Here is a 15,644-nt window from a genome sequence, read left to right on the forward strand (position 1 = left end):
ACATTTAATTGTTTGTTCTTAAAAGTATATATCATACTTAGGTTATGAGAACGGCAAATGTTCATTCTATCAAAGCACACACCAAAAAACCCAACATGTAGCTGTTACTTAATATTTTTAGATTTACTTTCTTTTTGTATTTCTGACTGTATCTTATGACATTTATTTGCATTCAGTCAATATCATATAAGTGATGTCAATTTATTTAATTATATAAAAACAAATTAGTATATTTATATTTTCTTACCAGGTTTAAAAATGGAAACTATTCCATTTTCTTTCTTATTGTATATGTAGATGAGTGAAGTACTTTATTGTTTCACTGAAATGAGTATTATTCATTTCAGTGTAATTAATATTCAGTATGCTGAGGAGATGGGCAAGATCATTTCTCATTGCTTTCCTTTTAAATTATCTGGAAAAAAATATGATCTTGTTGCATTACATTCTGAAAAAGTTGAATACATACTTACAATAAATAAGGCTATATAAATGGGAAGTTAAGTATTAATAGAATCCAGTGTGACTAACAAGGGATATCAAGTTCTTCAGACCTGTGGGATACATAATAAGCTTGAAGAATTCGTGCACAGAAGCCTTAACTGTTTTTGCAACCTTGGTTGTGATTAGATGCTGTAGTTTTCTAAGCTACTACGTGTTGTAGCCAGCTTGGTATATTTAACCTAGTAATAAGATGCTTAGTTGAACTGTTAGTTTAAACTCGGTTTCTATAGTGGCACAGTCTTTATTTTTGAACCTTCACTTTCCAATCCAGATGACACTTGTCCATGAAGAAATTGCTAAACTTGAGACCTAAAAACAAAATAAAAAACAAAATAACTCCAGACCAGTAACATTTAAAATTATTTCCCTTGATGGTAGTCTTTACTGGAAGGCTTTAACCAATTCAGTTTGCTTAGACTCATAAAGAAAATTATGATAATGTCTAGGTAAACTTCAGTAGAACATTTTTTGTGAAATTATACTATAGTACATAAAATTGAAATATTACTGATTTAATGTAAAAAACAAAAAAAGAAATCAGCTTGGCCAAGTTGGATTATGTTGTTAGAGATTGCTTATGTAGGTTACATCGACATTGTTACGATCTGGACACAGGGGATACATACTTGTTTTATAGTCTATATGTGACTGCCATTGACTTGGAGTATGGGACAGGGAGCATTGGATTTTAAGTCAGAAGACCCAAAGTGTAAGTCTCTGCCAGTTAGTGGTGGTGTGATGGTCACTAACCTCTGAGCCTCAGAAGATGAGAATGAAATAATAGCTTCCCTATCAAATTTAGTGAGTTGTGACGTTCAAATTCAATACATGTGAAACTACTTTGAAAACCGTATAAAGCACCATACAAATGTTATTTGTTATTTCTCCAAGTTTCTGATGAGAACTTTTCTGATCTCTTAGATCTAACTGAATTATGAAACTTTGATAAAATTGTACCAATATGTTGTTTCGTATAGTACTATAGGGCATGCAAGGTTTTTAAACCCTTAGTTTGTTATATTTTAAATTTATAGATCATTTAACATTTGCTTTACTTTGGTTTTTGTTTTGTGTTTTGCTTTGTTTTGGTGTGGTTAATATGCCTTTTTTATCTAAATGGAGTTGCTTTGAGCAGTAGAAGTTGGTGGGGGTCTTAAGTCCTAATAAAGGGCACTCTTGTTCCTTCTTATATCCAGAGCCAATGGAGAAATAAGACCAAAGAGCCACCAGACAGAGAAACAAGATACATACAGCTGTGGGTGGATAGTGTAATAGCTAAGATGGACTTGTGCACTCCTACTGTTCCGTGTCTACATCTGTGGGGAAGTTTAAGGCACCACAGCAGACTCTCCCTTTGGTCACTTTTTTCCGCAGTCCAAGTAGAGAGATAAGGAGAAAGAGACTCTCCCTGGGCCTTAGGATATTGGGGTTTAGCATAGCCCACCTAGAAATATAGACTTGTGTCTGTCATCCACTGTGATAATAAGAAATATGTATTTGGTTTTTGTCTCTAGTTCCTGACACTGAGCTTCTAGAACCCTTTGAATTTCCTGAGTGATAGGGGTAAGAGGAGCATCTTTTGTTATCCATAGCAGGTTCCTTTCAATCATGCCCAAATTTATACAGTAAACCCTCCATTGACATTCTTGATAGGTTCTTGGAAGCTACAACTTGACATATAACAAAATGACATATAACAAAACCAGTTTTACCACAGATTAATTGATAGAAATAAGAGTTAAGTTGCTATGGTATATTTGTGATCACAAAAAAATCACCAAACTTCTAAATAAAGATCAAACCACTTCTAATAGTAAACATTGAAATAAATGTGAGCTCTACATTTAAGAAATAGTAATAAAGACAAGTAAGAACATTACTCACCCAGTTATTTGAGTTTGGAGTTGCCGGAGCATATCCCAGCAGCTCAGGGTATGAGGGGGTACCCAGAGCTGAACAGGGCACCATCCCATCACAGGGCACACTCATACACACCCACACTCAAGCAAATGGGGACAACGCAGACACGCCAGTTCTCCTAACATGCACAGCTTTGAGATGTGCGAGGAAGCCAGCGTACCTGAAGAAAACCCACCTAGACATGAAGAGAACATGAAAACTCCACACACATAGTGGCCCTTTGAATAATTGATTTTTTTCTCATCCATGTTGTAACATTGAACAAAACAATGTTATCTGAGGACATACTGTACTAATGAGATGGCTCTTGGTGGTTTCTAGATAGCATCAGAATGAAGAACCATTTGCAAGAGGAACCAACCATGTAATTAGAGGGTTGGAACCGTCAGACCCACTCCTTAACTTGTGGGAAGGAAGAAGAGCTAGAGACTGAGTTAATCACCAGTGGCCAATGATTTTTATGCCTATGTAATAAAACCTCCTTAAGAACCCCTAAATAGTAGGTTCCAAGAGTTTCTGGATTGGTGAACACATTGAGGTTCTAGAAGGGCGAGGTCCCTGGAAAGGGTGTGGGAGCCCCATACTCCTTCTCCTCATGTTGCCCTATGCATCTCTTCTGTTTGTTCATGAGGGTATCCTCTGTAATAAACCAATAATGTGAAGAAAATTGTTTTTCTGGGTTTTGTAAGCTGCTCTAGCAAATTATCAACCTGGAGGAGGCAGTTGTGGGAATCCCTGACTTTATAGCTCATCAGTCAAAAGTACTTGTGACATGAGTTTGTGATTGACATCTGAAATGAGCGCAGCCTTGTGAGACTGAGCCCTGAACCTGTGGGATTTGGGTTACCTCCAGGAAGTTAGCGTTGGAATTGAATTGAATTGTAGAACACTCAGTTGTTATTCAGAGAGTTGGAGAATTGGTTGGTATGAAGAAAAAGCCCACACATTTAGTGTCATAAGGGTTGTGACTAAACAATATAGATCCAACTAGGTAACTCAGCCTACCTCCTTGGGGAGGAATAAGGGGTGGAGCAGAAGGCCAGAGTTCTTTACAGAAAAAAATCTCTGTTTATGGAAACCAGAGAAGTAGATATGAGGCTTTTCCCTCTAACAGAGGTGAACAGCAGTTAAATAAATGGAATTCACCTGCCTATCCCCTTGCCTATCCTTCTTTGCAGCTCTCATCTCTGAGGCTCTCCTTCCTTTTCAGTGCCTACCTAGTCCTGCCACCCTGCTGCTGTTCCTGTCCGCTGTCCCCAAGCATAGGCTACATCGCAGCCCCTCCAGACTATACCATGTAGCTGGAGAGAAACACTGGTTCCTGGGAGAGAAGAACTGTGTAAGGCAGGCTGGTTAAGGGGACTTTGGAGTAGATGAGGCTAGCTCAGTGAGAAGACGGGTCTGTAGGAAAAATCTTTCCCCAACGGTTTCATCTACATTGTAGCAGGACCCCATTAAACTTCCTTTAGGAGATATGTTTGTGAAACTGTTCATTTGGCAAGTCAAGGAACAGTCTGTCTCATGCTTGAGGAAATGGATGTAGCTGGAGTCGCGAACCAGTTTATCTCTGCATTTAATACCATCCATAGTTTATCACGTTGGTGATAACGGGCAAAATGGGTTTGGTAAAATCTTAGAAGAACAAAGAAACAAATGAAGGAATTGAGGCTCAACATCCTAATTCCTAGCTTATTCAGAAGAAATTTGAATATAAAATTTATGAAGAAAGTTAGATTTTTCAGTCATTCAGTGAATATGTATTGATTATCTGTTATGAGCTCCACATTGTACTGGCTGGGAAGGAAATGGAAATGAAAGCTATAGCCCCTGGCTTTGGACAGCCCATAGGTTTGTGGGGGTGACAGGGAATTCTAGTCGAGTATGATGTGTGCTTTGAGAGAAGTATGCACAGGCTGTTATGGGAACACAGGAATGGTTACTTGGCCCAGGTTTGGGGAGTTCGTGGGGGAAGTCTTTCTAAAAAAAGGCTTGTGTGCACCTGGAAGGGCAAATTGAAATAGGCAAGATGAAGGGAGTAGAAGAGAGGATGTCTTAACTTAAAGTAATTAAACGAGCCAAGGCTCAGAACTAAACAGAAAGTGTGTGTACATACACATGCATGAATCTACATACATACCTACTTTTTGGGGGAGAGGAAAGCAGTAGGCACCATGAGAAGGTCTAGATAACAGCAGATAGCTTGGTATGGATGCAGAGTTTAGGAATAACAGTACAAGAAATTGGAGGGGTAAGCAAGGCCAGGTCATGCTTGTGTGTCATGATATGGAGTTTGGTCTTTTTTCAAAGGCATTGAGGAATGTTAAGCAAGGAAGAGAATGTGTTTTACATGCTACAAGTGATAGGGAGAATGTAGTGTAGGGTAGTAAGGCTGTGTACATGGGAAACTCTTGCAGCATTCATGGAAGAAGATCTTAGTATCCTGAATGAAGAGAATGACATGAACCTGAAGAGAAATGGATGAATTGGGGGAGATATTAAAAGCAGAAAAGTCAATAGGACTCAGTGATTTATTGCATGGAGGAAGTGAGAGGGAGGGAAACTTCAAAGATAACGCAGGTTTCTGTGTTGGGCAACTATGTAGGTTCTCTTCACTGATACAGAAAATATTGGAAGATTGGAAGAGCATTAAGTTTGAGGTAAGGTTAAGGTCAGGAAGGGACTAAGCTAAGAGCCAGGTTTAAAACATGTTGAGTGTAAGATGTCCTGTGGAATATCCAAAAGGAAATGTGTAATAGGAGTTGAACATATGGATCAGGAACTCTAGAGAGAAATCCGAGTTTGAGACTAGTATATGTGCATGTGTGTGCATGTGTGTGCACACACATGCACATAAATCTACATACATACTACTTTTGGAGGGGTGGAAGAGTGGAGCAGTAGGCATGATCCATATCAGATAAGCTCATCCAAAGAAGTGTGTTGAGATTAGGAAGAGTAAAGGAACAGAAATGAAACCCTAAAGAACACCATCTCTTGAGAAATAGACAAAAAGAATAACCAGCTAGACATGTAGAAAACAAAACTAACAAGTGTACCGAAGCCAAGAAATAAAAATTCAGAGAGAGTCAATAGCAGTAAGTGCTACAAAGTGGTCGTTTCAGATTAGCACTTCCAAACATTTTCTGAATTTAGCGAGAGAGTGATTATTAGTAACCTTTGTGAAAGCACACTCAGTAGAGGGGCCCAGGCAGGAGGCAGGTTGCCGTGGGGGAGGGAGGAATGGCAGACAGTGTGTGCCAACAATGGTCTCAGCCTGGCTGTGAAAAAAGCATGGAAAGATAGTATGGGAGTTAGGTAGGTGATATTCCAGTAGGTAACATAGAGTTGAGTCGAATTTTAAAAAATAGTTAATTGCTTCTAGGAAAGATTAGCAATTAAGAGACACCTCCTAATTGATGAAGCCATGTCCTTGAAGAGTTTGCCTTGGGTAGATCTGCAGCCCTGGAAGCTCTGGGAAAGAGGTTGGGTACAAATGCAGATACATTTTTTTTGGGTGGGGCAGATAGAGGAGATCCTCACTTGGTGATTCCTGTTTTATCTGTGAAATAGGAGGCTGACCCACCTGCCAACAGGAAGGAGGAAGGTAGTGATATAGAACTAGAGGCAAGAAGAGAAAGGTGAAATGTGTGCTGTGAATCATGACGGGGGAAGGCCTACCGGGAAAATATGAGCTGCCTGGACAGCTTACGGGCTAGAGTTTATGAATTTCTGTAAACCAACTTTAATACAGTTTTTAAAAAATCACCGAAACAGCCTTTTGTATTTTCAAAACCAGTATTAAATAGGATCCTGCATTTAAGGCACTATTTCTTGCCTGGTTCCTTTCCTGAAATGCTTCTGTTTCCTCTTTCCACCGCACCCCAACTCTAGTTGGCTAGTACAGAAGATTTTTCCAGCTTCAGACAAACCACTTTTCCAAGAATACATGGAACAGATTACAGAAGCAAGTAACAGCCTGCTTACTTCCCCTTCTGCACTTGTATATACATTCGGCTGGAGTTCTGAAAAGAGGAAGTCGGGAGAACATTTTTTTTTCTTTTTAAAAGAAAGATTGGAGAACAAGGGAGCACAAGCAGGTGGAAATATTGAAGGAAAGAGTAAGAAGAGAAAATAGAACAAATACTGAAAAAAACAAAACAAAACAAACAAAAAACATGAGCCAGAAGCTAAACCAAAATGATGTCAGAGACTAGGAAAGGAGCAGAGAAAATATCTGCCTTCTAACCTAGCCTCTTAGTTTGCTACTGAAATACAGCATTCTTGAACTGAAGCCCTCACTTCTAGGGGAAACTAACACCCAGGCCACATGGAGATAGAAATCTTCTGTGAATTCAGCTTCTCCCACCTAATTTCTGTATCAGTGACAACATGTCCTGGGTTTTTATTTATTTCTTTGACCTAACCCTTCAATTTTAATATCAAGTCTGAGTTCCTAGAGTATCTGAGAAAGAAGGGGACCAGATCCAGTGCCATTCAAAAACATTTAATGAGCACTTTGTATGTATAGGTGCTGTTCTGGGTACTGAGAACTTGGAGGAAAATAGGAAATAATCTTTGCCATTGCAATGTGATTTCTCCCAAGTGAAAGGAGACTATTGCTTAGGAATTACAGAGGTGCAAGACACCAACTCTCAGGCTTTTAATAGCTAGACAGACATTTATTAGTGAGCAGCTTCTTAGAAAAAATAAAAAGCTTGAGTACTGCCTTAACTGTGCCATAGCTTATATCACCTTCTCCTAACCTCTGTCCCCTGATGCTTCTAACTCAGATTTGCCCCTCCACCTCACCCCACAGTCAAGAAGCTGATGTAATGCAAGCAGATACCAGCTGAAGCCAGAATAGAATGGATAGTTATCTGGGGAGATAAAGTGACAGTGTTGCTTGTTCAGGCTATTGTTCAAAGAAGCATGTCTTTTATTTATAGACATTAGAATTTAAAGGCATAGACAGCCAGAGCTTGATATTACTTCTTTTTTCTGTAACTTGTTTTCTAGAAATATGCTTGATATAGCTACCTTCTTTGCATGTAAATTGAATGTGTTAGAAGAGTGTTTTATACCTGGGTTCACGTTCTTTTAATAGATTCTATTGCTGTTTTAGTTAAGGCTGGTTTCTAAATTTTAATGCATCAATATTTTGCTTTTATAGCATACTGTATTATCTCTACTTATCTGAGGCATAGGTTGCAGAAAAAAGCAGGAGGTTTTAAAAGAAGCCAAATATAGATGGCTTTCATATTAATAAAATATTCATAATTTAGTTGGATATAGCTAAGTAGATGAGGTCTCCAATTGTTAGTGTGTCTGCAAAGTTGGCGCCTCCTAATAGACTTCATGGTGGTTACTGGAATTTTGTGCCAGGAAAAATGTAGTTGTCTGTTCTTAAACCTGAATTTCCTTGCTTTCAAACACCCAAGAGCGAGGTTCACAAGGATGCCACTAACCTTCTGTTGCTCTGGGGAAGTGACTTCATTTTTCCAACCCTTTGCTGAAAAGTGTTATATGCCTTGTATTCTTGGAGTGTGTTTTTTCCTAAGCTCTGAGGAGATTTTTAAGATTGAACCTCATGAATTTTTACACCCCTCTGCAAGAAAGGGAGGAAGAGTGGCTGTAAACCTCTTTGAATTATTTGAAATAAAGATAGTAGAATGTAAGGAATGAAAATAAATTGTGCCAGGGAATTTTTTAACAGGTTAACTGATGAACAAGAAATAGTTTTTATACAAACATATGAAAACAGCTAATAACAGTAAGCTTTATTTGTTGTAATGATATAAATAAGAATATTAATTTTCTTTGTAAGATTAAAAAAACTGACATGGTATGCTTATATTTAAACTAAGTAAGGGCAACCACTCATTTGAAAAAGAAGTATTAAAGCTAGGTTTATGAAGAAACTATACTCAGAAACATTATGATAGCAGCATTTCTGTGAACAGGATTCATCACAAAAATAACAACTATGCTTTATGAACTTAGTGTTTGAATTAATTTTCTAAAATTTGGCTATTAACCAAAAGGTTAATTGAGTCTTTTCTTCTTGCTCTATTGTGGTTAACATACTAATTCTTCCCATTAAAGACCCATTTTATTATGCAAATGAAAAAAATCACAAGACTTTGTGTCTAAGTGAGAGCTGCTTTTTTGCAGGGGAACTCATGCACCTGTTTAAACCCCCAGCCCCCACCACTGCTTCCACTGGCTGCCAGACTTAGTGATCAGGTTTATAGGCTGTGGGGTCCTTGAATTTTGACTCACATTTTCTTTGTGACTTACTCTTGTTTTGGCTTATATTTCTCTCCTTCCAGCTCTCAGCATGCCAACAGCAGCTGCATCATGGCACTCACCCTGCTGCCAAGAGGGCAGGCAGCCTCCTTGGAGACTGTAATGCTGCACTATAGCCAACAGTTAAGAGATAGATACTGGAGTAATACTTACAGCACAGCTGAAATTCACATCATTCTAGGAGGCATTTGGTGGAACACTTTGCCCATCGTATTTTTTAACTAATTTTTAAAAACTTAATTATGAAAAATTTTCAAGGTTATCCTAAGGTGGAAAGAATACTATAGTGCATTCCCACTTGCCTTCGTGTCTGTTTCAATAATTTTCAACTCACAGACAATTTTGTTTCACTGTCCATGGTGTTTTTCCCATGGTCTTATCCAAACTGCTGGTAGATTCATTTCCAGGGATAAATATATCTTAAATTAGAGTTGCTTTTCCATCCTTCTTCAGCCTGTCTGTAAGATCTGTCACCTTAATGATTTTCTCAGTCCTTTCTTCTTTAAGGTACAAAATATTAGCATTTTTTTTTCCTAAATTAAGCCAAGATATGCTACTTTAGTAACTGTTGTATTTTCTGATACTGTACCCTAAAATTTTTGAAGCACTGTTCATTCAGTCAATCATTCTATCCGAAGCATGTCTGAAATGTGCAGGATCTTGGAATATAGAGCTTTAATGGTCATTGGGTTTGATTATCAGTTTCACCACTAACAAACTGTGTAATCTGGGACAACTTCCTTACCCTCTCTGTGCCTCAGTTTCCTCTTTAATACAGGACTAATAGGAGCACACACCCTTACAAGGCTGTTGTAAGACTTAAGTGAGCAAATACATTTAAACAGCTTAGATACAGCCTGACACAAAGTGTTCTGTATATGCTAGTTGCTGTCTTGTCATCATTGTCATCCCAGTTGTCTTCATCATCTTCATCTTTTGTCCCTCTTCACTCATTTTACATAATAGTGGACTGAGACTCAAATGGATAAAACAGCTCCCTTCAGGTCAGATGACAGTTTTATGAGGATAACTTGAATAAGAAACCATGTCCCAATTTTTTTACTGTACTAGATAGAGTTTGATACATTCTTGTCCTCAAGGAATTACATTCTCACAAATAATGATTTGCCAAAAAAAAAAAAAGGATTAATAAAAACATGAACAAGGGAATATATATTGCTGCTGGAGAGTTAAGTCTTAGGAGCTGTGTGTTTCGAGAGGAGGAGAGAGACCCTCAGCTGCTGGGGCGCCCTTGCCACACTCAGTCTCCCACCACATCAACAATCTCCCCTCCTCAGTTCCACACAGACCTCCAAAAGAGGAGGGGGCCTTCATGTCCCATCCGTAAAGTCTGCTCTACTCAGCCATAAAAAAATAAAAAAAGAAGAAGTTGTGTGTTTAGAAAGCAAAATCCTACAGGTAACGTACAGGCATACCTCGAAGATATTTCGGGTTCAGTTCTACACCACTGCAATAAAGTGAAAATTGCATTAAAGTGAACCACATGAATTTTTTTGTTTCCTACTACATACAAAAGTTATGCTTACACTATACTGTCATCTATGAAGTGTACAATAGCAGTATATCTAAACAAATGTACATGTCTTAATTAAAAGTATACTGAGCTATCTCAGGGAAGTCTGAGGAGAGGCAGATAGAGGAATGGCCAACTAGTTGGTGGAACAATCAGAACACACACAACATATATCAGTTAATTTTGTCATCTTACATGGGCATGGTTCGTGGCACTGCAAAACAAATACAATAATAGCATCAAAGATCACTGATCATGCCTTACCAAAGCAGATAGAATAATGAAATAATTTGAAATATTGTGGGAATGATAATAATGTGTCATAGACACACAAAGTGAGCGCATGCTGCTGGATAAATGACTCCAGTAGACTTACTTGATGCAGGGTTGCCACAAACCTTCAATTTGTAAAAAATGGAGTATCTATGAAGCACCATAAAGCAAAGTGCAATAAAAGAATGTATGCCTATACCTCCACTTTAGTGGAGAAGGTGGAATGTCAGGAATGCTTTTGTTTAAGAAAGGAGATGATTTGGTTGATGAAACTCTAGAACATTCCATACATAACAAAAAAAGAAAAGAAAGCTTGAGTGGGATGAGACCACCAGATCTAGGGAACATTTACACATGAGATTAAGAGAGAAAGCAAGAAATAAAAGGAGAGGGAAAGGTATTATTTGAACTACCAGTGAGTGTCAAAAGAGATGACTGGATTCTAAACTTCATCTAAACCCAAATGGGATCCAGCATTTCTAAAATGTTACTTATTTACTTACTTTAACGTGTGCCGAGCACTGTTCCGCTTACTTATAAATAAAACTTCATTTAATCCTTGCATTTAACAATCCTATGAAATAGTTAACTATTATCAATCTCATAATACAGCTAAAGAAACTGAGGCATGGAGAAGTTAAATAATTTGCCCAAGGCCATTTGCTTATTAATAAACAAGAGACCTAGGATTTATACCAACCAGCATGGTTCTGGAATCTGTGTTCCTAACCACTTTGTTCTCCTGCTCACAGGTGATCAAAACCCCGGTGCAGATGAAATCTTAAGGTTTTATGGTGCACCCAAATGTTGCTTCCCTTTCAGTTTTTCTGTATAGACCAGTGTATAGGGAAGCCCTTTAAAGAGAGTAGAATGGTGGTGTCATTACTCATACCTGCGCTCTTGGCTGACTCGAGGATAATTAGCATTGTGAGTCCCAGTTAGATTTCAGGAGACAGAATCTGCCCACTGCAGACATACATCTTTATAACAAGCTTTATCACAACAAGAGTATGATTACATTTGTTAGTTGCAGTCCTAAAACAGTACTCTGGTGTTATTTTCACATGAAATTATAAGATCACTCTTATAGGCATGTGCTTTTTAACTTTACTAATTCGAGGTCATTCACTAAAAAATATTTCTTGACGGCCCCTGTTTTAGGTATTGGAGATGCTTTGTGACGAGTTCCTTCTCTATAAATTCTCTATGGATTTTTCCTTTCTTGTGAGCTGCTTCTTATTAGCTTATAAATTGTCATTATTTCTCCCAACTTGGAAAGAAAAACAAAAATCAAAAGAAACTTTTCTTGACTACACATCCCTTTTTAACTACTGGCCCATATATGTTTCCCCATTTACATCATGACACCTAGAAAATACTGTCCATTCTAATTTTCTCTCCACTTTCTCCACCAGATCTCGTCCAGCTCCAGATTCAAATTATATCCCCCTGCCTACTAACAGCTCCACCTGATGTCTGCTGGGCACTGAAACTTCCAAAACTGAACTCTTGATCTTCCCAACCATTCCTGCTCCCTGGAACTCTTTCCCATCCCTTTAAAGGGTGATTCCATCTGTCTCATTGCTCAGGCCAAGAACTTTGGCTTTATCCTTAACTATGCTTTTGTTCTCATACCCCCACCATCCATTCCATCAGCAAATCGTATTCGTTTTACCCTTAAAGTCTATCCAAAATCTAACCATTTTATCTCACCTTTGCTATCCCTGCTCTAATTCACTTTGTAAGTAATCTCTCATTCCCAGCTATCTTCCCACTTCCTTCCCTGGCCACCCTACCTCTACTATCTGCTGTCAACCCAGCAACCAGGTTGATTCTTTAAAAACATCGGTCAGAATATATCACCTCTCCAACAACATGTTCTTCAAGATTTTTTTTCATGTAACATGAAACAATTTAGATGAATCTCATCCACATAATGTTGAGTAAAAGAAGCCAGAAGCAAGAGTTCATACCGTATGATTGCATTCATTTAAAATACAAAACTAGGCCGGGCACGGTGGCTCACATCTGTAATCCCAGCACTTTGGGAGGCTGAGGTGGGTGGATCACCTGAGGTCAAGAGTTCGAGACCAGCCTGGCCAACCTGGTGAAACCCTGTCTGTACTAAAAATACAAAAATTAGCTGGACGTGGTGGTGGGCACCTGTAATCCCAGCTACTCGGAAGGCTGAGGTAGGAGAATCACTTGAACCCAGGAGGTGGAGGTTGCATTGAGCCGAGATTGTGCCATTGCACTCCAGCCTGGGTGACAAGAGCAAAACTCTGTCTCATAAAAATAAATACATTAATTAATTAAAATACAAAACCAGGTAAAACGAATTCTGTGTTGTTAGAAATAAGGATCATGATTGACGGGATGGGGGTTGATTGTGACTGCAAGAGAACACCAGGAGGGTTTCTGGGGGCTGGTCTTTTCTATTTCTTGATCTGGGTGCTGGTTGCTCATGTGTATTCAGTTTGTAAAAATTTGGCAAGTTATACACTTAGGAGGTAACCTTTTCTGTGTATATTTTATACTTTAATTAAAAAGTCTTACGAAATTATTTCTCATACAAAAAAATCATTCCTTTTTTTTTTTTTTTTTTTGAGATGGAGTTTCACTCTTCTTGCCCAGGCTGGAGTGCAATGGCACAGTCTCGGCTCACTGCAACCTCCGCCTCCCGGGTTCAAGTGATTCTCCTGCCTCAGCCTCCCAAGTAGCTGAGATTACAGGCATGCGCCACCACGCCTGGCTAATTTTGTATTTTTAGTAGAGATGGGGTTTCTCCATGTTGGTCAGGCTGGTCTCGAACTCCCGACCTCAGGTGATCTGCCCACCTTAAACCTCCCAAAGTGCTGGGATTACAGGCATGAGCCACCGTACCCGGCCCAGAAAATTATTCTTCTCCTTTAGACTTAGAGTCAAATAATTTGTCAGCATTTATAACCATTAGCATTTATAACCAAAGACACAACATACCAGAATCTCTGGGACACAGCTAAAGCAGTGTTTAGAGAGAAATTTATAGCACTAAATGCCCACAGGAGAAAGTAGGAAAGATCTAAAATCGACACCCTAACATAACAATTAAAAGAACTAGAGAAGCAAGAGCAAACAAATTCAAAAGCTAGCAGAAGGCAAGAAATAACTAAGATCAGAGCAGAAGCGAAGGACATAGAGACACGAAAAACCCTTCAAACAATCGATGAATCCAGGAGCTGGTTTTTTGAAAGATTAACAAAGTAGATAGACTGCTAGCCAGACTAGTAAAGAAGAAAAGAGAGAAGAATCAAATAGACACACTAAAAAATGATAAAGAGGAGATCACCACTGATCCCACAGAAATACAAACTACCATCAGAGAATACTATACACAACTCTATGCAAATAAACAAGAAAATCGAGAAGAAATTGATAAATTCCTGGACACATACACCTTCCCAAGACTAAACCAGGAAGAAACTGAATCCCTGAATAGACCAATAACAAGTTGTGAAATTGCAGCAGTAATTAATAGTCTACCAACCAAAAAAAAAAAAAACCCAATAAATCTTCACTGAACAGTAGGCACTGATCTAGACATGTGGGATACAGCAGTGAAGATGAGCTACAAAAGCTCCTTGGCTGGGCGCAGTGGGTCATACCTGTAATCCCAGCATTTTGGGAGGCTGAGGCAGGCAGATCGCTTGAGCCCAGGAGTTCAAGACCAGCCTGAGCAATGTAGTGAAATCCTGTCTGTACAAAAAAATACAAAAATTAGCCAAGCATGGTGGTGTGCTCCTATAGTCCCAGCTACTTGGGAGGCTGAGACAGGGAGGGTGCAGTGAGCCAGGATCACGCACTGCACCCCAGCCTTGGTGACAGAGCAAGACTCCGTCTCAAAAAAGTAACAAACAAACAAACAAACAAAAACTATGTAAAAGTAAGTTTTATATAAGTGAGAAAAGGCCTCATTGAGATGGCATCTGGACTAACACTTGGAAGGAGATAAGGGCAGTAGCCCTGTGTATGTCTGGGAGAAGAGTGTCCTGGACAGAGGGAATGGAAAGCAAAGGCCCTGAGGCAGAAGCAGGCTCGGTGTGCACGAGCAAGCACTTGCACTAGCAAGGAGACAGTGGGACTGAAGAGGAGTAGGCCAGAGCACACGAGCTGGAGATGAGGTCAGAGGGACCCCTGGAGCCAGATTGTGAAGGAGCTGGTAGGCCTCTGTAAAGACTTGGGAATTTTATTCTGCCTGAGATTGAGGGTTGAGGGGGGAGTCATTGTTTTGCCCAGGCTGGTTTTAGTTAGGTTTCAGGTGCTCGTAGTGGCAGGCCATTCATCTTCATTGCTGTAAATACATTTCAATTTATTATCCATTCTTCTATTGATTGATATTTAGGTGATTTGCAAGAGATATTAATTGTAAAGAAACTGAACAAGATATATCCTTTTTTTAAAAATTGGATAACTTTTGTGACATAACAGGTTAGTTCCAATGGCAGTCAGGCAATCAATCAATACTCATGGTATACATTAGAGATAAATTATGAGTACATGTATATTAGTGTCAAACAGTAAAGGGTGCAAGGTTGAAAATACAAAGATATGCGAGGTGGATTGCTTGCCTTCAAAGACCCTATAGTCTAGTTGGAGATAAGATATATATGCATATGGAACAGCAATTAGCAAGGACACATACAGGCAACACCAAATAACATCTTAGGCAATTTGCTCCATAAGCATTCTGAAATGGGCAAGATCACTTTGGACTCCAGTGATACAAGATTTATAGGGCAGCTGAGAATTTAGCAGAGCCTAAAAACGTACATAGGATTTGGAAAAGCAGAGACAGACTTTGCAGACATTATCTGAGCAAGGGAAATAACAAGAAGGCCAGTTTGTGTTTAAGGGGTCTGTGGGTGGTCAGTCTGAGTTAAAGTTTAGGATTCACTTTAAAGCCTAATGGAAATTTGGATAAATGTAATTCTAAAGTAAAGAGCTGCATTCAAATCTGGGAATATTGATATAGTCCACATTTCTCAATCATGTTGATGTATTAATGCCACATTTACTGCTACTAAACCTCAAAGTTCACAAGGCCTAAATGTTTTAAATATATGTATTT

General features: G+C 38.9%; 1 protein-coding gene across 8 annotated transcripts in view; it reads left to right on the forward strand.

Annotated features, from left to right (window-relative positions):
- The window catches only part of LOC105475570 (UBAP1-MVB12-associated (UMA) domain containing 1), a 308,802-nt gene that overhangs the window by 215,821 nt on the left and 77,337 nt on the right, over positions 1-15,644 (forward strand). Inside the window, exon 5 of one of the 8 annotated variants that reach the window (XM_071094875.1) lies at positions 6,316-15,642. The exons of the other annotated variants lie outside the window; for them this stretch is intronic. Within the exon in view, the coding sequence (XP_070950976.1) occupies positions 6,316-6,396 (81 nt within the window). The 3' untranslated portion in view covers positions 6,397-15,642. Of the gene's footprint in view, positions 1-6,315; positions 15,643-15,644 lie in introns of those variants that run through there. 8 annotated transcript variants of the gene reach the window in all.

Source organism: Macaca nemestrina, chromosome 4 (assembly GCF_043159975.1).
Source record: "Macaca nemestrina isolate mMacNem1 chromosome 4, mMacNem.hap1, whole genome shotgun sequence".
NCBI classification, from domain to species: Eukaryota; Metazoa; Chordata; class Mammalia; order Primates; family Cercopithecidae; genus Macaca; species Macaca nemestrina.